The sequence below is a fragment of the Ciconia boyciana genome, chromosome 4 (assembly GCF_034638445.1).
Source record: "Ciconia boyciana chromosome 4, ASM3463844v1, whole genome shotgun sequence".
Classification (NCBI taxonomy): domain Eukaryota; kingdom Metazoa; phylum Chordata; class Aves; order Ciconiiformes; family Ciconiidae; genus Ciconia; species Ciconia boyciana.
In genome coordinates this window covers 57565728-57587712 of record NC_132937.1, presented here as the reverse complement: position 1 = coordinate 57587712, position 21985 = coordinate 57565728, and the positions used below count along the sequence as shown (strand labels likewise).

Below are 21985 nucleotides of genomic sequence, written 5' to 3'. Positions count from 1 at the left end.
GGATATTTGGGATATCAAAAAATAAGGTAGAGTTAATAACCTACTGGTCTCATCAACTCAATACAGGGATCACACTGGAACCAATTCTTAGGCCCTTAACACTGTCAGTGGTGAGAAATTAGCATTTCCTCTCCCTGTGTTTCTGTTTCATCCTGTCTCATGGGAAGATTCTGTGCTTAGTTGCGTTGTATTGTTTTAATTACTGTAGTATACTTACTGCTTTAAATAGTGTTTTAGGCAATATGACTAACGTCTATGTAATATTTACTCAGTATCCGGGTGTCTGGCTAGGCATAAGAGATGTTCCTCAAAAGAATGTTTTAAGACAATATGACTAATGTCTGCAGTGGGACTCTTCCTTCCCTTCATCTGCTCCTAGAAGAAAAGTTGCAAAAATGCAATGCATTGATTTGGCAGTATTTTATTTCAGTATAGATATTGCTGGATATAGATAGACAATGCAAGGATGGTGTGAAGTTGAATGAACAAGAAGGAGATCTGGGACAGCTGATAGTTCCTGCAGGTGTTAACTTTATGCTCTTAGGTGGCCATCCAGGAGTGCTTGGATATCTTACATAGATTCTTCTGGTAAAAAGTCAGATGGTCTATCCAATATCTTGGACCAAAAATGCAATACTCCTTGATGATGAAGCCTGGGACCATAAACTTGACTCTGTATCATAGGTGAGCCAGAGTACACATCAGACAATGAGTGTTGTGCCCTTGCAGGATCCCAGATTACTGAAGAGATAGACTACAGGGTTTTATATACTGGCTAAAGTTTACTATGATCAATGTAAACCTCTAAAGAATTATCCTGGGATAGTCTCAGATACTTATTGCTCAGGAATGTGGAAAGCTGAAATGACACAAACCTGATCTGTCTAGAGAGAAATGGTTGTTGGAGACTCATTTCCACAGGGCTTCTAAGCATGTCAGTGTCCTCTTTGAATCATCATTTAAAGAAAAGTATTAAATTAGGGAAAAGAGCAATCCAAATTAACTTTCTGCTCTGCATCTCTGCAGGGCTTACGTTGTCTTCGGTTTCAACAGCTCTTTGGTGAAAAGACTGTGTTTCCACTGCATTTGCTACAAGCATCTTCCTGGCATTTAGCGAACCAATTGACAATAACAAAGCTGATAGCAACAACAACTATAAGGGCACTAACCAGATATCTGGCCTAACTCTGAAATCCTTCTGTGTCAGTGATTTCATGGTTGGCAGACCATCATACTGTCTTCCAGGACCATCTGATACTACATGATGGCTGTTCAGTGAGCATGAATCATGACTTATTCACAGGCTGGAGAGTATGCAGAGACATCAGAACTGCATTAGCCTAACATAGCTTACCTCAGAGGGTTACATGGCAGTAATATTACAATATGCATATGCCACACAGCAGCTCTTTCCCAATGCTAGTAATTGCACTGGGAAGGCTTCTGGAGCACCAGATGAAACATGGCTGGTGCTGCTAGTATGCTCCACACCTTGCAACAGCCTTGTGAACTAGGATCTTTGATGCCACTTCAAAGCAACTATATTTTAGAACACCTCCATATGCTGTCTTTAACTTCCCTGTCATATGCCTTCTGCTCAATTAGCAGCTGCAAAAGGACAAAATCCATTACTGTTTGAGTTCCAACTGTTCAAGTTAAGAGAGCACAAACAGTTAAACTGTATCAATACATTTACTTGCTACAAATTCATGCAATTGAAAACTTACTTCCCACATTTGCATGTCTCTTGAAATAAAAAAAAAAAAGGAATTCACAGGCCATATGCTGTTGTGACATCCATGCAATGTAAATTGATAACCAGTTTGGATGCCATTCCCTAGTTTACTGGAGATCACTTCCACGAAAGATAGATCTGCTGATAAGATTAAACAAGTGACTCATGAAAACAAACAAGGAAATAATCTCTCATATTCAATGCAGGGTTTGGGGCTTGTAGAATATCCCGTCCAGGGAAGTTCCTGCACTGGCAGTGTGCCTGATGCGGGTTTAAAAAGAGACTAGCTCATCGCAAATTTTACAGAGCAAGCAGGAAATGATACTTCGTGTTTCCCAATCCTTGTCCTCCTCCTACTCCCTGAACAAATCACTCACACCAGGGTGGGATTGGTAATTAGATGGTATGTGCCTTGAATACTGGCTAGCAAGAACTGCAAAGTCCTCACTAGTGAGACTGAGAAGTAACAAATAATCACTCACTAGTTTAATACTTTTCTCTGCCCCCCTTTCACACAGTGCTGAAAAGGTGAAAGAGATTAGTTCCTGTATCTAAACTTATGAATTTCAAGATAATTCAGACCCAGTCTTCAAATCTGCTTACTAGTAAATCAATAGACAAGTGTTTCAGCACTGCTACCTTAGATTTCTTGATCTGATGAAAAATCCAACTATCCATCAGCCTGATGGGGTATATTTACAGAAAGGCAGTATTTCTTTCAGGGTGGGCCAGAACCTTTGTACAAAGACATGGCATGAATAAGGACAACTGACTTGCCTGGGACAAGAGATCTCGTCTTTCCACACATTGTTTAAATATTATAGGGACTTTCATTCCCTGTGATTGGAAAGCTCAGGTTAACAAGAAGCATCTGATAAATCTAATCTTCATTGAGTACCTTCATAATCAGAAAGTGCTGAGGAGCAGGGAAGATGAGGTGTAAGTTTTAGTTCCTCTGGCTCTTGAGAAAGACACAAGTGCTGCTGCCATCAGCAGATTACCAAATCAGGATTGTCAGGCAAGCATGAAAGGAGATGTCAAAATTACTTACACAGATCCAGGCACCTTCTGAGCTCACAGAAGTTCACTATGATGTCTTGCACTACTATTATGAAGAGGAAGGTAATTTCATTTTACTAAGGAGACAACATGACCAATTAGACACTTGCAAAATGGGTATTCCAGATCAGAGAGGACTACTCATATACCCAGACTGCAACCATAGTACAGTTGCTCATGCGAACACTGCAAAAGAACTTTTCAAACAGAAAACAATCCCTCCCAGGCCTATGATTTATTTTCTTCAGCTTCCAAGAGGAAGCTTTCATGGTGGTAAGAGACTCCAGGGATCTATGTTGGGATTCAGACCTTGAAAATATACCTAGAAAAAGTGGAATCACAACTTTAAGACAGTCTGTATCTTACTAATAGAAATCAAGAGGAGTAGTTTCAGCAATTGTCTTAAGAACAAATGTGAAGAGAATACACTTTTCACTGAGGATAATGAAGGATCCAGTTATATTTAAGATAAAAATGAAATCTGCAATTAAAATATTCCCTAAGGATAGAAAAGAGGAATTTGGTGATGGATGCAATTCTTGTTCCTTGCTTTGAATTAATTTCTTTTTCCTTTCTTCACCTTGATTTGTATTGTTTCTGTGTGAAGAGGTCAAAAATGCCTTGAGATTTAATTATGCAGATGGCTAAAACTTGTTACCTCAGGGTAGCAGCAAACTAGTCATGTTACCTGCAGGACAAACAACTGGTATCTTGATTGAAATGAGCAAAAGAAGTGGAGAAAGCAATACTACAGAAGCCTAAAGAAACAAAAGCTACTGGAGCAAAAGAATTCCAGCACATTTCCTTGGCTGGTAGCTATCAGCTTGCAATCATACTTTTGAAATGGCCAGTGCTTGCTTACTCCTCCTGTTCAGACTTTTGTTTTAAATGTTTGAAGTAATATGGTTGAAATGGGATTAATAACTGTGTAAAAGGTAAAATACCATTTTGCTTGGTTAGGTGAAAGTTACTCAGGCCTTCTCCCTTTTCTCTTCATACAGCTTCTGTAAGCCTGCACAGGAAGAAACTGAGAAGAAAATTGATCCCTGGAACAAGCAAGAATAATTCCCACTACCTTTTCAATACCCAGTAAATCTATTAAATTTTTTGTTATCACTCAAATTCAGGTCTGCCACATGGCATTGTGTGCCCTCTTATTCAGGTGTGGGGGTGGCAATAGCATGATGACTACTTCTCAGGAGCCTCATGAAGCGTAATTTTCCCCGGTCACCTTTGGAAGCCCATTCCCTAATGTTCCTCAGATTGCTCTTTAAAATTGTTTGGTATTCTTATTCTCTGTTTTCAAAATCAGTATGACCTGTACTACATAGCACAAACCAGTCCAGACAGCAACAAGATGACCATGGTGATTGATGCATGCAATTTGTGAAAATCCCATTTGGGAAAATACCATATGAGGGCTAGAACCTCCCAGCCCTTGCTTAGGTGAGTAATCCTTCATTGGGTAAGTACATGTGCTTCAGAGCCTTTAAAATCTCACCTGTTTCTGTGTTTGCAAGCAGATATTAAATTACCTGATAATATCATTTTGAAGGGAGCCAAGCTAAATGGTGTGTCTGCAAGACCAGGGTTTATAATGAACTGTAGCAACAGCAGATTTATTGTAAGACAATCTTTTAAGAGCATAAGTGTAACACGTAATGGCTTGGAAACATTTAGCAACCTGCAAAGTTTAAGATTAAAACCCCTACGACCCCAATAGCTGAGTTCTTAGCTCTACCAGCGGAGGCTGGAAGGAATACTACACAGTTCCCAGACTTTCCTAGGATGACTACAGATAACATTTTACTTTGACAATAGTGCCGGTTTTATCTAAAGGGAGATAACCTCCTTCTGGATGTTCTACTAGCCACTAAGGCGATCTAAGTCCCGAGAAGTTCTTTGTCCGTCTTCTTGTGAGTACTAATCTTCTCAAGTAACCAGTGGGGCGTCACCACTGATGTTTCTCGTGACGCATTGGCAATTGTGGGTGGAGAACAAAAATTCAGAAAGGAAAAACAGTAGCTATTTAAACATTAAAGAAAGAGCTGGATTTGTATAAAGCAGTTAGAGCAAAAAGTATACTTCAATTTCACAGTATAAATTTACCATCTCGATACGGTAGATATTGCCAATAAATGCAGGCTTCAGCACAGCAGAGACACAGAGTTAATCCATTTGGATTGATACAGACTCACTGTGGAGTGAAACTCCATTACCTTTTAGTAATGCTGTCAGGATAGCTAAATCAATATCCTGGTGTCCTTCTGATCCCATGCGAAATACTGTGATCTGAAATGTTAAAAGACAATACCATTACTGAAACCAGGGTAATTAAAAAAAAAAATTAAATCAGGTCACCATCATTTGGACCTCAAAATGTCCTGATGGCTACAAGATGATCTTACTTTATACATTTTATGAGAAGCTTATTAGATAGGATTAATGATTAAAACACAGTATTTTTAGCAAGATAAAATTTGCTGAAGATAGAAATTGTATTAATGAGCATAGGAAGAAAATTCTTCAGTGATACTTACCGGGTAAAATTAGAGATGAAGGAGTGTTCTTGTATTAGAGTAACATTAGATTTAGTGTTCCCAATACATTACTAGGAGGAATTAGGTGTATTATAGTGGACCTAATTTATGGCATATGGCATTGAAGAAATATTTTCGACTGAGATTAGCAACCTCTTCAACCTCATGATTTTATATAGCAGGTAAATAATCTAAGAATGATGCTTCTAACAGGTCCAGAAACATCTTTAGCCGTGTGTGGTCAGTGACTATAAGATATAAGCTTTGAGGCAGTGAGGTGAGACACACAATTCATAAAGAATAAGAATGAATACAGTGAGGCTGTTCTTTCAAGCCAGTTTCACTCTTGGTTAAGACTGCACTGAAACATATAGAAGTGTAAATCCCCTCACTGCTTTTGTTGCCATGGCAATAGCTGCTCTTGGGCCTCTGCTTCTTGTGAAGCAACTGAGATTGCAGCTTTTTATTAGTGCCTTTCCTTTACTAAAGAAACCTATGGCATTATTTTGATCTGAATACCTGTTATCTGTTTTTCTTTTGCCAGTGCAGACTGCCTCAATTTTTTTTTTTAATTAAGTGATACCTTTCATTAGGAATTCTGTAAACATATTTTACACTCATATTCAGCAGCATATGTTGTTCCCACATTCCTAGATTCCTACTGATACAGCACCACTGAACTGCCGCAGCATCTGGAATAGAGGTCAGCAAACATCAGGGCACAAAGAACAGTGTACTGTGATGGGGAAAGGAGATATATAAAGTGGTCAAGGCTAAGTCAACACTTTGGTGACAAGCTTTGGTGACAAGCTTCAGTTTGCCAGCTGAAATAGCCCTGCAGAGTGTACCCCAAGAAATCCAGTGTAGCCCTCCTGTAGCACCTATTCTACCCTCACTTGACCCTAGAGCTCTAGGGGGTTCAAAGGGAGGTAAGAGACTTCGGCATCAGTGACAGTAGTACAGCATGTTAGAGACTGAAAAGGCAAAATGGATGAAGTAATAGGAAACTGGCTTAGCTCAATTAGTCAATTGACTTAGATGACGCCTAAAAGAATTAATGTGAGAAAGCATTTATGGTAAGTGTCCTCCCCAGTTAAAGTAGACTGTTTTCAAATTAGACTTAGTTTGAGCCTTCAAAGTGTACCTGAGACAAAGCATAAATACTACAAATGATACTTTAACAATCTATTTTCTCTCTCCCCCTGGAATCTACAGATGGCAAACCACTTGATGTCTATCCCCATACTGCAACTTTTAGAATAGAATAGAATAGAATAGAATAGAATAGAATAGAAGAGTTCCAGTTGGAAGGGACCTACAATGATCATCTAGTCCAACTGCCTGACTGCTTCAGGGCTGACCAAATGTTAAAGCATCACTGACAAGCATGGGGCATCAACCACCTCTCTAGGAAGCCTGTTCCAGGGTCTGACCACCCTCTCGGTAAAGAAATGGTTCCTGATGCTTTTCCTAATGTTTTTCTAATCTCCTCAATGACTGGCAAGGAAGCTTTCCCTGCAGTGCAGGCAGTCTGCTGCTCTGACCTGTAGAGCACAGGTAATGTGGGTAGAAATACACATTTCTATGTATGTCTCATCTCAAAACACAATAAAAATATGAGCTGATGAGATCAGTCCCCCTACTGTACATGCTCATGGTGCACTTCCCATGCCACAGATGACAAAGTGTGCCACAGAGGTTAGCAGCCAGGCAGGCGATCAGAAGGCAGAAGGAAGAGGAAGCCTTCTTCCCTTACCCAGTGGGAAAGAGGAACATCTCCCTTCTCATGGGCAGCTCCGGCAGGTGCTGACAATAAGTGGGTGAATACAGTGTTGCCACATAACGGTCTGATCATAACATCCTCACAACACTTTGCCATTTCCTACACAATTTTTGCAGCAGCAGGCATCTCCGTAGCACTGAAGGAAAGTGCAACAGCCTAGCAAGCAGATCAGCTAATGCTGGGAATGTCTTGTTTGCGTCCCTGTGCTTGGTGGGACCACCACATGGCAAAATGTCCTTCTCCTTCTTTAAGGCCAAAGGTGAAGCAGTCTGCACATCGGGGACTGAAAATACTGAACAACAGGAGTTCAGCGGAAGAACAAAGTACATCTCAAACTAAACACATGCTCAGTGAACTCCCAGCTTAATTAAAAGGCATCATATAAATTGCAAGCACTGAACAGCTTATCACCACAGGAAAACTAAGGGAAGCACTTTGCATGTATTGGACCACATATAACCCTAAATTTCCAACTTCTCTTTCATTCCTCTTCCCTGCATGCCTCAGAAAAATAAGCCCACTTCAGCAGAACAAATTACTGCTGTATTAAAAATAAAATAGAACTATGTAATTTAGAATAAAGAGTCTGTCTTTCCACAGTAACTGTTACTTTATTATTATTTTTAAGAGGTCTAGCATAATTAAAGTAGTAAAATAAAGAAAAAGAATATAAATAATTGGGAAAAAAGATGGAAATGGAAAGAGTGCACAGACTCATAGCAGAATTATCATTTTGGGGGTCATGCCCAAGACTGAACTAGAATTTTAGACAGAACCAAGGCAAAATATCATGACACTTAATTTCAAAATGCTGTGAGTTTAGTAGCTCAAAGACTCAGCTGATACTATGGACTTTTGCCTGTTCTAAATGCACAAAATCTTTTAGGATGGTAAACAGATATGTTGAGCCTCTCCTTATGGTTTAGGTTAACTGTAACTATCCATAGATGCTTCCTCTCTGCGACGGATGCAATCCTCCTGTTTGAACTAACTGAACTTTGGTCCAGGCAGATGCTCAGCAAATAGGCCTAATCACAGTTAATCCTGTTGTGTGAGGCTATCAGTGAGAACTCAGCACCAAACCCCCCAAAAATGGTTTAGCTGGAGACTGGGCTGGTAAGCGTCTGAAACTGCATTAACACAGCAGAAAATCTGACTACAAATCAACCACTTCACACTAATATCTGCAGCCATCAGGGTCTGTTGAGCTCTCCCTCCACAGCAGCTGGCTGCATGCTGGTGACCTCCCCTTGAGCAGAGACACCTCTCAGGGTTACCCCTTGAGGCTGACAGATCCCTTACCTGACACCAGACATCGATGGGTTGGTAAGTGACATTTTTTGCATGCATGTAACATTTAGGATACGTATAGTAAGCTTATGCAATAATATTTGTATCCCATACTAACTTTAAGTATAGTAAATAGTAGAGTATTGACTGCCAATCCACCTGTACTTATTAAATATGTTACATACCTAAATTTACTGATTAGAACTCAATAAACTAACTCCTAGATCAGATCTGTCTGAGTGATCTCTGACTCTTCTCCTGCGACACTCTCCTGTCACAGGCCCTGAAGATGATTTTGGACAACCTGCAGCACCTTATTACTCTTATGCATGCAGGTTTTTTTGAGAAACTTTTCACAGCTAGTCATCCTTTGACCGGTTGCCTCCCAGCCTGGTGAAACAGCTTTTTATCAATCTGGACCTCATAGGCAGGTCTTTGCCCCATCATGGTTTCCCATGGTTTTGGGAAAATCGCTGGTTTCTTCTTTCCACTATTGCCCTAAAGCTTGACCAATGTTTTTGTTTATTCACAAAGTGGAGGATTTAAAACAGGATTGCACTGTAATTATGCAAGGAGCCAACTTTGTCACACTATTGATAAAGTCTTTTTTGATAAAATCTTAGACCTGATCTGCATCATTCTTCAGGTATAACTTGTGCGCCTTGTATCTTTGCCAGATGTGTTGGTTGCTTTCACTATTGGATGTCAGAGGTATTTAAGTATAGTAACATTTGCTTTTAAATGGCTAAAGAAAAATATTTCAGCACTCATGGTTCTGCAGAATGAATTTTGGAAGATGAGGCTTAAAGCTGCAGCACGCTGGCTGCTGAACCGTTTGTACCATGATCACTTCTACTTTACCTGGCAAAGCCAGATTATTATCAAACCATGTAGCTGCAGCTTTTATTCTCCTTCAGTAACTATTTATGAACTATTTATGAGGGACAAGGCAGCGGTACTGGAGGAATATTGCTGCTAAGTTTTGAGTCCCAGACTAGCAGCCTTGTGAGGAACCCTGAGCATCTCGAGCAGACCTGTATTGCTTATCCAATGCAGCTTTATCTTAGGCTGCTGTTGTGCTTGAATGATTCATTAAGGAAGAGGGCTGCACATTCCGCCTGCCTTTTCTCACAACTTCTATTGGAAATGCATCCCCAAATGCTGGCCCCCTGTTTTTTTTCCTGTCACATTTAAATGTGGATAAAAAGAGAAAATAAACAAGCTTTATAAAACACTGAGAAGCAGAAAAACATCAGTTTGTGTTGGATGAGATCCTAGTGCCTTGTGCTAAAGACTCTCTTGACCTTTCCAGAAAGAAAACATGAATTTTGTTTCTGCATTTTATGAGTACAGTTATGGGGAGACAGCAATTGTTCCTAAAACGTGGACTCACTTCTTTACTTACACAGTCTGTGTAGTTTTTCCAGCATTCTTTAATTTTTTTAGTCAGAGGCATGAGGAAATAGAGACACATCCTAAAGTATTTATGCAGACTTTACACTTAGAATTGTTCAACATCTCTAGGTCTCAAAAAACCTATCTGTCTGTCTTGCTGAAGACTTGTTCTTCTGGTGATTTCTTTTCCCCCAATTAACAGGTAAGAATTTTATATTTGCAATATACTAATCTAGTTTCAAGAGTCGTTAATGTATCTGACATCTTGCTAGTTGCCATTTACAGGTACTCTGGTGGGTAAATCACTGCAGAGAACTGAGAAACAACACATCCATGCTGTTAGAAGAGGACCTTGACTAGAGCCCTGTTAGAATGGGCTATAGATGCTACTGCACTAATATATATAAAACTGCTGCGCTAAAGGAAAATATCTGGGTCAGTAAACTCTATTCCCAGCTACCTCTTGCTGGATGAATGTCTGCCACTGAGATGCAAATGTAACAGTAAATTAAAGACTTAATTTAAGTAAAGTAAAGTAAAAACACCCACTTAATAACTCATTACTAAGAAAAAAAGAAAGCCTTCCTTCTTTAAATGAAAAGAAGAGACAGTGCCTAAGAGCCATTCACCTTTAAAAAGACCTACTGTAGTCCTGTTTAAGCCTGTTGTTGAGTCCTAGCCTCTGTACAACTTCAGTGGAAAAAAATAAAAGGAAAAACAACTTAGTAAGGTGTGTATATGAAATCCAGGACATTTAATTATAAAAAAAAATAAACCCCAAGAAGTTTGGGTTAAAAAGTAATACATGCTTAAGACTTGCTTACCTGCCAGAAGAAAACAAGGGGTAAGAGTTGCAGTATTAGTCAGACTACCACTAGCCATTCTTTTGCATTGCTGTGCAAAAGGAAAGACTATTTTAAAGTGGGAAATTTTCTTTATGCTTATCTGATTCAATCTGTATCTATAAAATGGTTTTCTATTTTTCTGAGCATAATGAAATTGTAGTAGAGAAAAACTACCATTTACCCTACTCAGCTATTTCTTTTGAGCCAAAAAACAATTTATGTTCAAAGAAGAAAAAAGTCTAAAAATCAAGTACTCTTTTTTCTCCCAGGGATTTGGGCCACATTATTACCTCCATGTAGCTGGTAGTTTCAATTGTTGATATTAAACTCAATTATTTTAAAAGAACAGCTTTTTCTGTTCCTCTGCCACCACCTTGGGTATTTTGGGGTTGGTCTTTTTTAGATTTCCTCCTTTCTTTCCTCAGTGTTCACACTATTTATTGGCTTGAAATGACTTTTTCAGATAATTGCCTGAGGCATCTCAGTGAACAACTGTGACTTCGAACAGCAAGCTTTTATTTTAATATATTTTTCTTCTCTTCTTTACAAATCTAATAGAAGCTGATGTTAACATCCCTTACAAATACAAAACCGTATTGCACCACACTGCAAAAGAGTTAAATCTTCAGATGAAAACACACCTGAAACAGACAAGCAAAAATGCCTCTAAGTCACCAATAAAGGTTGCACCAACAAGCTGCAAAACCAGCGTTAATAGGCAGATTCTTGCTAAATGTAACTCTAATGTCTGGATTTCTTTTGATATGCCCATAGTGATCTACTTGCAAAGTACAGTAGATAGCTGCTACTTCCAATTCTGGGGGCAGCTGGGCAAGGACCACCAGCTCTGCTGGGCTCCTCTCAGGAGGAGGTGGTTGGGACCCACCAGTCAAAAAGATTGCCTCTCATTTGCCTCCACAAAACCTGCCTGAGTGAAATGCCTGAGGTTTGGCCTTAAAAGCAGGAAAAGACAAAACCATCCCCCAAAACTGGAAAGGTCTTCCCTCTACCTCATTGCAGATTTTACTGAAGTATCTTAATGTAAACAGGATTAACTTCCAGGAAAAAAAACCTAGCTGTGTCCTAATTCTTCCTAGGAAAATATGCTAGGAAATCACTGAGCCAAAACAGACTTTCTCTGCAAGCAGAATGATTGCAGCACAATGTGATACTTGCCAGCAATAATTACAGTCCAGCAGGGTAGAAACCTAATTTTCAGGCAGGACAGGTAGAAAGCAAGTAAAAAACTGAAGAGATGGAGAAAAAAAAAAGCAGCAGGATAGAAAGCAAGGCGGGGGCGGGGGGGAGCAGGGGGAAAAGATTATCTGACCTTAGACTTTATCAAAAGCACTCATTTTAAAACAGCTTTGCTTTCTGTTTAGCACCAGATCCATTCTTCTTTGACAGATTACTTTTTCTTTCCCTTTCCCTTTCACAGTTTACTTGCTCAGTTTCTGGCTTTACATAGTTTCTGGCTCAGCAGTGTCAGTTTAACCTAATATGATGCGTTCGGTTGTTCTCCTGCCTTCCCACTGATACTGCATTGCACTTCTATAGGCAAAGTCAGGTAATACTGTCTTACCTGAGGGCAGTGAATACCAAACAGACTTTCAGAAAGTATTCACACACTGAGAGACACAGATATTATACTGACACTTAGGATTTCCCAAGTTCTGTATGCATGTGAATGCAGGGTCACTGCTGTCCATATGCAGATCATATGGATCATATTAGCATATGCTGTCCCTATGCTAATCACTGCTGTCCATATGCAGATGTGTACATGTGGTCTTCTCAATGGTAGCTGTCAAATCAAAGGACCAGCTAAGAAGAGGATACATCAAATGGCGAAGCGGACCTGTCGTGTGTGGAGAGGGCAGGACTTGTGCAGAAGACAGGCAGAAGCAGTGCCCTGATGAGCAAGTCATATAGACCTACAGGAAATTCCTTGACATAAAAATTTGTTTTGCTTTATAGAGTCCTCTCTAAGCCAGCATAGGTGTGTCACAGTTTCCTATATTCAGGCCTAGCTGGATACATCAATGATAAACCTTCATCAGTATGAGCTGCTACACTGCAAACAGGTTTGTACTCTACATGGATGAAGTTGATTTTACCCCTAGAATGAGAAGCAAGAGCAATAGGTAGGGTCAGCAGCCACAGTCGTCATTAACTGCAAATTTGCCAGGTCATAGGATGGGACTTAATGTAAAAAACTGTTTTGAAAAAGTTTAAAGGAGTGTTTGGTGAAATTAATCACAGGACATAAAAATTATTCCCAACTACCAGCATATTCAGTTCCTCTTTTAATGCTTTTTCTAATGAAAAGATGAGTCCTTCCCTCCCACCACACCACTTTTTCTAGGACTTATTCTGAAAACTCCACATAGATGGAAGAGTTTCTTCTGTTCAAGGCCACTATAAGGGCCCAGGATTGAATTTGAATAGCTATGCAGCACCAGGCAGTATTAGTATACTATGTTAGTATAGAAATACTTAGTATTTCTAAAATATTCTATTGCATGTGAATATTTCTTTTTTTTACAGTAGGGTTAATCTCAACCACTTCAGAGTATAAAAAGTGAGCTGAAATATATTCAGATTTTTAGCTTGTATTTGGAGAGAGAGGAAACACCACCAAATCAGCAGAGAGAACGCAGTGCACACCTGCACACCTTCGTTTTACCCTCTGTCATGAAGGAGATGAAAGATGAAGAAGAAAAATAATTCTCTCCACCTCAGATTGACAGTGCCTGGTGACTACACAATGGATAGCTGAAGACAGAGGAAAAAAAAACAGGGTAGCAGTGATGAGAGCAGAGAAAGCAGTCAAGAGTGCTCTCTTTACATACTGTATTCATAGCATCTTAAGAATGCTGCAAATTATTCATGCTTTTAGAGATGGAGTTGTTTCTCACCATCATTTCACTATGATATCAGGAGAAAATATACGGTGATTTAAAATTCATTCAAAGTGATTTTTTTTCTGCTCTCTCCAGAAAATTTTTGAATGTCTTTAAATCTTACCTCTGACAAACACACAAATTGTTTCTATGCATCTCAGTTACATAAGTCAGAAAAAAAATCTCCCTTTTCTACAAAAAAGCAGATGCAATAGCGAATACAAGCTGAAACTGTTCTGTTTGAGAGCACGGGTTGGTTCAGCAAAATAGGCAATTCCTTCCAGAGTACATGTTGACATTTATAATTTAGCTAAGCCTAACTGAATATTTCAGAGGAAAATTACCCTGAAAAGAAAAATGAGAGTTTGATAAAACAAAACGTTAAAGGAGGTCAGTTATGCAAAGCCTCAAAATGGTTCAGATAAGTGGGTAAAGCATTTCTTTTTTTCTTGCAATTAATAATCCTGTTTAACTCAGGGGAAAAGCTGCTTGATGTGGAGGCATAACAAAGATCAAAGTGAGCAGGTGAGTCAGTGGATAATACTGCAGAAGAAAGGGGATGACCAAATAAGACGAAATTCAGGAATAGAAAGATTAGAGAGAATTATGTTTAGGGAAAACCTAAATTAAGTGGTCTGCTATTCTAAGGAGTAAGAAAGATAATTCCAAATGAGGAAATAAGAGGGAGCAGATATGAGGGCACACGTTTGAATGTAGGTTGTAAAGTTTTTAAATTTTACATTTCCTTCTGTGTTGTGGCAGCACTGCAACACTTCACATTTTTCTTTGATCCAATAATTTGCCATAGGCTCATTGTCTGGTAAGAAGCAGGGAACAAACAAAAAAAACAGTGCTTATAAGAAAGGCAGCAATTCTGCAATTGAGGAGCCATCTAGGTGCACAGAAAATAATTTGACAGAAATTACTGTACATATTTGGCTTCCCCCATAATTGGTACCTTTTGTTCCAGACTGAGACAGCTGTGTCAACCCCTTAATGACTGAAGAGAAAAGGCTATGGAAATCTCATAGCTCTGTCCCATGTAAAAAACTTTACATAATGTGAACATACTTTTAAAGCCTTACAGCACTGTCAACATTTTGGAATGGAATATGCATATTTTCCAGTGGAATAAATGACCAAAAATAAGTTTCGGCAGTAAAAACACTGAAAACAATCCTTCTTCCTTATACAACAGGTTTCATGCCATTGTTACATTAGGCCATTTATGACTCTATTCAGGCAGTGAAATACCAGTCCCTGATTTTAAAGTTGAAGAAACAAGAGTAAATATAAATTGTAAGTCACAAAGCATATAAGCAGGGGAACAGAATTTAGATGTTGTCCTTTACACCACTGGGCTGTGCACATCAACAGACTGTGATGGTAAACACAGATGTGTTTCCATATAGTCTTGGCAGCATTGGAACTGGTTAAGAACAGCCACAAAGAGAGAAATGGGTTTGGGTGATGAGATAGGCACTTTCATTCTAACATTGGTGTAATCCAAGCTCTTCCATCACCCTGATTCAGGAAACAAATGTGGAGTAAATGTGATGTAGTTAACTTCCTCCATCTCTTCTGCTGTAGCGAGGGTTCTTGGAGGTATTGACAAGACACTACCTTTATAGATTTTCTTCTGAAAACATGAAGTGACTTAAATAGGTAGAAAGGGACATGAGTAGTGCAAAGGAATAAAATAATGAAGCTTTATCACCTGGAAGGCTCTGACATCGGAATCCCAAGTAATAGGAATTAAGACCAATTGTAACCTAGTATACAGGAGTTTATTAACCCCACTGGTCCCAAAGCAGCTATTATCCACAAACATTGATCCACTGATGGTATAAAAATCATGCATGGGTTCCAGCACATACCAAGGAGAAGCCTGAATAAAATGCTTTTAAAGGAGATGTTAGCTGCCGTGTAACCCCATCAAATGGGTATTTCTCCCAGAAAGCACCCTTCTTCTGACAGATGAGCAGGCACCCATGCCACGGACTGGAGGGGTTAGAGTCAACTTCTGTCTGTGTGTGTGGCTGACCTGAGTAAGACCTTTGTGCATACCATTTGAGCTTTGTTTTATATTTAGAGTCTCATTTATCTCTGGTCTTTATGTGGGTGGGTGTCCCCACACAAGTCCTATTAGCTCATTCTGGGAAACTAAGAACTGGCAGCAAATCACAGTCTTAGACAGTTTTACTCTTGAATAAATAGGCTCCTTTTGGCACCTAACCTTGGATCTGCAATGCCTCTGCTCTCCTGCTAAACTAATGGTTCTGGGTAGGACAATTTCTGTAAAACGAGCCAAGCAAGATGATGTCATTCTGGGCTTTTAGTGAGATTATTTAAGCTGTAACCCATCTCTTGCTCACAGATACTAAGTAATGTAAAACTGAATATTTTTCAAGGCAAAGTTTAATAAAAAAGCCATGAGTGCTGTAAAAAGCTCATCACTGAGATGGATAGACCTAATATTCTGTTATTTTAAGAGAACAAGAATTCAGATTGGTCATTTCCAATGGACCACGTAAGTCCATAAACAATGGACTTACATGCGCACATATATCATCTAATCTGAACTGAAAATGCTGACCTTAGAAGGAAGTATAGTGAGTGGTTGAGTGGCTACGGTATTGAAGTTGGTGACTCTTGCTCCATTTTAAGCTTCAATTTCTAGTTTTGCTTTGCAACATATTTTCAAATAGTCTGACAGTACGTGGATGCCGAGGTTGCTTTGCTATACACAATGCAGGCGTATGCCTATTCTGTATTTAGGTTGACAGCAACGTCATGATAACACACAGAAACCAAGCAGCAAAAATAGCCACACCCATTAGTTTTCTAGCTGGTTTGCTGGTGAGACTAAGCAGGTAATACTTGGAAAAGGCAGCTCCCTCAGTGTAAGGTATTCCTATAGGACAGTAAACTTGCAGTTACTGCTGTATCTACACAGAACCTGCATCTCATACAGAGAGCTATGATTAAGATATTATAGCAGTAATGAATGGGTCTCCATGCCCCATCTGAAGCCACAGAAAGCGTAATTATGTTTTCAAAGAAAGGGAAAAGAAATTACAACTCCTCAGACACAACAGAGCCAGGGAGTAAGAAAGGTTTCTGAACAGTATTGTGGAGTTTATAAACTGCATTGAACCCTTAGAATTCCCCGATTGCAAAAATTTGTCTATATTATCTAATGTGGAAGTTGCTGTGTCACACAGTACTGCTTTGCCTTCGCTTTCATTACTGGGACAATTGACAGAGCTGTATAATGATTCAGCGTGCATTTCCCAGAATTACTTGTTAATAGTGTAAATGTGGTAATGGATATTTTCACAAGCTTATATTTGTAGAGGGAAAAGAAACATTCTAAATTCAATTTCTGTAGCTGCAATTTTAGTCACAGAATACGTAGGAAGAGAAGCAATTTGTAGTAAGTTGCATTAGTTTCTACTAGGTGACTCCATCTGTGATAATTGTGCAGGCAGTATGCACCAAATAAAACAGAAAATGCCTACTTACTGAATGTAAGCAACAAAAGCAATATTGGTCTTTGCAGACTTGTGCTGAAGATGGCACAGCAGAGATTCCAGATGGACCAAATAACTGCCTAAATTGCACACTTTTGCTTCAATAGTAGGGCTGACATTCTTGTGGTTTCTGTTAGCAGAAGCCCTACCTCATCTGACAGCAGTTGAAAAGAAGCTGGTAGGATCAAAACTTTTCAAGGCTTCAGTGTAATATAATAGCTGTCTTTGCCTTTTTTTTAAAAAAAAACCCAACATATATAGCTGCTTTGCTTGTGGAACTTGTTCTCTGAATTACTGAAATAAAAACCCCAGTCCTAGGATTAGATTTCTTTCTCTGTGGAGCCAATGGTAAAGCCCAGCTAACTTCATCTGACTTCTTGGCAGCTGAAAAAACAAAATATGGTTTTATCTCTTTAGCAAAAAAGAAATCAAATGAGGTTTGCAGAATTTAAAACTACCCTGTAATCATCATCTTAACACTTACTTATAGAGGTAGGGCCTACGTACTAGACTAATCCTATTGATTTGCACTGACTGGACAGGAGATTTAACCTCCATCAAAATTAGGAGAGCTGCTACAGTCACTGCTGAAGAGGACTGGCACCTCCATTTGGACACAGAGGACTAATTAGCATCAGTACACTTTATGCTGGAAATCTCACAGGGTGTTTCAATGTAAGAGACAAGAGTTGTTTCAGCAACCAGCAGGCCAGTAGTTACATGATGCTTTTCTGATCCAGATCTCTACTGCCAAATTACATGCTGTTCACAGAAACTATACTCCTGCAGGAACTACAGCTGATTTTTACTGTTTGAGAAGTCACCAAGGCCTCTTCTGCCTCCTCTATAAAAAAGATTCCATCAGCATTAAAAAATCTTAGCTGAAATAATTTATTTGGTTTTGAAGCCAATTTTCTTTAAAAAATGGATCTGAACGACCTTTTTAACTTTTGGGAAGAGCCAAAGAAATGAAGTGACAATATGCTGGTAAATTCTTAAAAGTCCATCTGATTTAGCTAATATTTAATTCAGAACATATCTATGTGTATGCTAATAAACAGTTGCAGATGGTGTTCAATTAGCATACAAATTCACTGAGCCTGCACATCCAGCCGAAAAGCACAATTTTTTCTGCAGCCAGTATATGAACAAGTCAAGTTCTTCCCAGTATAAACTCTTCCAGAAACATGGACAGGTTTGCTCCAGCCTTTTCAGTCAGATAAAACTGAAACCACTGAAGATGAATAGGTCTTACTCATAGTCCAAATAGAAAAGAAACTGCTAAATCACTCAACAGCTTCCTAGTTCTTTGAGTAAGTCACCAATAAGCTGAGTCTAAGCCCTGCATTAGTAAGATGATATTGGGGTATGAATGTTAGCCTTGCAACACAGCCTGCTGGTGCACTGTGCATCTCTGGACAATTCAGATCTGTCTCTGTTTGAAAGAAAAACACAATAAATAGACAGCACCTTCATGATGCAGGTTGTCCTGATCTCAGCTCAATGCAGCCAGCTACTTCAGCATGACACCTGCTTTGTTTAATCGGACAGCACCAGAGTTGCAAGTTAGTCATGAAGTAATTTGGAATGACCTATTACCATATATATACAGTCAGCAACACAAAGTAGAAGTAAGGTTTGCACTATACCCAAGCAGCCATTATGTTTGTCACAGTGACCGTACACTGAGGTACCGGAATAACAGAGAAAAGGAGAGGCAAGTAAAAAATATCCATTACTTGCTGACATGAGATAGAAATGGGATTTTATTGTTTCTCTTTTAGCAAGAAACTAATTAAATTGTGTCTGTTGCCTCTACGTGGAAATGAGTTTCAGGAATTCATGGATGCACACAAACCTATGCCCACCATCCATACGCTCTTCATTCTGCAAACCTTTCTTGTAATGCAGTGGTAGGAAATGACACTGTCAGTTTGCTTAATGTAGTAACTGAACCTTCAAATATTCAAGGAAACAAATTTAGCAGAAAATGGTCATGGTAGTAATAATAAAACAAACTTAACCAGCAGGCAGTACACGGTCTTTACTGCTGGTGTTAATGGGCCATTTTTTGATTACTAAGGTACTAAGATTGGACCTATCCCGATTGACAGCAAATGCCTTTTCTATTAAATGGATATAAGATTAGGTCTATTCACTCTAAAAGCACTATTTTGGAAGCATTAGTTTTATGACAAATGTATCTCACTGCAACAAGTGTGGTTGTTTTCAGGGACATGGACATTTCTGGCTTGCCAAAGTGGCCTTTCCCAGTGCCTGCCCAATTAAGCTCCACAGATGGACCCATACAGCTTGTTGGAAAGCACATTCTGGCTTCTGAGAAATTCACATTGTGATTTGTGAACAAAGCACTCGGGCAACATGCCAGTCTAAGCTGCAAAATGATTAAGTACTCCTAAAAGAATGGAGCAGCCTGTATTTGTCCGAAAACTCCAGAATGACTGTCTTTAAGGGAAAATAATAAGGCTAATTTATTTACCGAGACAGAAATAAATACTCCTTTGCACAGCTGGAAACAGACTTCTGAACTATAACCCAACACAATGTGTTTTCAGGGACTACCTGAAGCGAACCCTCCTAGCCTGCTATCTGAGGGATTCCCTTCCTCGCTGCCACTTGACTCTGGGGCCGAGCTGGGGCTCCAGTGGGAAATGTCCCTGCCAGACTGAGTTCACAGGCAGGGCCCTCACTGCTCTTTGTATTCTGAGACCAGCAAGATAACCACAATAGAACGGGAGATCAAAGACACCCTTGAAGACTGTCTCATTCTACTAACCTCTTTTTTATGTTTATTTTAAATTTATGGAATTCCATCTTATTGTAGCTTTGGACTAATTGATATAGAATGCAAATGTCCTAAGCAAAAATTCTTCTTTATTTTCTTAAATTCCCCCTCCCCTCCATATTTTTTTTTTCTTTTTTAGTGGCAGGCAAGGTGTCATCAAATGGGCTGTTTTAGCTTCTCATGAGCTGCATGTAGGAGATGGGAACATGTAGAAAAATGTTCATGGCGCTTTTTGAAAAAAAAGTGTGGACTGGTCTTTACAATTCTGCCTCCTGCCCACTGAGCTTTGGTGAGCCTTCATGCTCCTACTTTAGGAACTTCTTGGCATACACTTTTTTTAAGAATTCTAAGTAAATGTGACAGTAGAGAATCTCCATAAATTATATACAAAACACTTTCCTACCCTTGTACTCTACAGTTAAATATACAGACCTGTATAGTCTACTTCATTGTAAATAGATTTTTATACCATAGACTTCATTAAGCAACTTGGTCCAAATACATTTCTGAATATAAACTCTGATGCTTGCAGTATCAACACAGCTAAGTTTACAATTTAATAAAAGCTACTCATTAAATTGAGAAGTGGAATTTGCTCTGTCTTGCAAACCTAACAGACTTAAATGACTCCTCTGCTATGGCCTCACCTTATCATCCAGCTTGTGTATTCAGACTTTATTCAACAAATGAACTTACAGTTTATCAAATAAATGGAACATTGCACATCATAATAATGATGCTCTCTGGCCATACAATTCAGAGACCATCCTTTAAAAGTAAAGTCCAAAATGTCAGAATTTGAAAATTCTCATGTTCTGTGAAGGGGGTAATTTTTGCTATGATTATGCTTTTTCCCTGGCCACTACAGTTATGTCAAATTTATAAAAGAGGTGCCGGTCTTTTTACACTTTCTAAGTAGGTAGAGTAGGAAAAAATATTTCAAAGGTAGCTCTTTGCTCCTTTCCAGAGATTAACTTGCATTTTATTTTCTCTCTCCACATCTGTGAGTCATCTGTATTTATGTACTTTACTATAAGAGCATCTTCCTGCCTGTACCCTGTTTGCACTTCATTTTTAAGCAGTACACTGTAATATGACAAGCCTCTCCTGAACTGTCTGCTTTGTTCCCTATGAATTCAGCAACCACAAAGTCAGTCAGGCACACTGACCATGAACTTAGAGAAAATAGCCATGATCAATCTGGCTGCAGCTGAGCTCTCCGAGACAATCTTTTGCATCTTCCTTCTATTTGTTTCTTTAGGGAGAGGGGAGGTCAGACTAATGATGAAGTCAGTTCATCAAGTGGTGTTTTGTCTTATGCACAACCAAATCAGAAGGTCAAGCCTGAGGAAGGACAAGAGCTGGGACAGATGTGGAAATATGAAACATCTGGCTCTGTAGAACCAGTGAAGTCACCTCTCACTCCTGGGAATACTTCACATCTCCAAGGTCAGCCATCTCCTCTGGTAATGCTATCTTCATCATTATGAGTATCATCTTTCTTTTACATTCATATACAAGGTTATGAGTCTTAAAGGACACCATTAGCCTAGCAACCACACCTCAGACATAAAATCTTTCTAGCATACCACTGTTAAAATTAACGCTTGGAGTACAACTGAGGTACCAGAGATAAACACTTATTTTAATGTATTCTCTTTACATATGGTTGGGTTAGTGGTATAAATTCAAATTCAGAACACCTAATTTTGGGCAAACCACCTCCTGGCTAATAGCTCTTCGCAAGACATGTAGGTAAAGAACGTCAGTCGTAACAGAGGTTACATGTCTGTGAAGAAACTTGTAACAAATACACAGCCTTGCTTGGAATAAAAATCTTGATGTGAATACTGGAGACAAAAACTTCACAGTTGACTTTACAGTAGCAGAGTTTGCTTGAAGGCTGACAACCAGTTCTGGATTTAGATGTCTGGGACAGTTCAGAGTTGTATTTTCCAGTCTTGATAATTCAATGTCTGCCTCTACTTTCTATTCTTTGTTCCTTCCTACCTTTCCACCTTCCTGCTTTCCTGCATTTCCTCCTTCCAGCCTTCCTGCCTCCCTTGCTCCCTCCCTTTTGCTCTCTCTCTCTCTCC

General features: G+C 39.2%; 1 protein-coding gene across 1 annotated transcript in view; it reads right to left on the bottom strand.

The window, feature by feature from the left end:
- TRPM3 (transient receptor potential cation channel subfamily M member 3) overlaps positions 1-21985 on the bottom strand; it is a 288488-nt gene that overhangs the window by 66305 nt on the left and 200198 nt on the right. The window contains exon 9 of the mRNA XM_072858792.1: positions 5014-5086. Within this exon, the coding sequence (XP_072714893.1) occupies positions 5014-5086 (73 nt within the window). The remainder of the gene's footprint in view (positions 1-5013; positions 5087-21985) is intronic.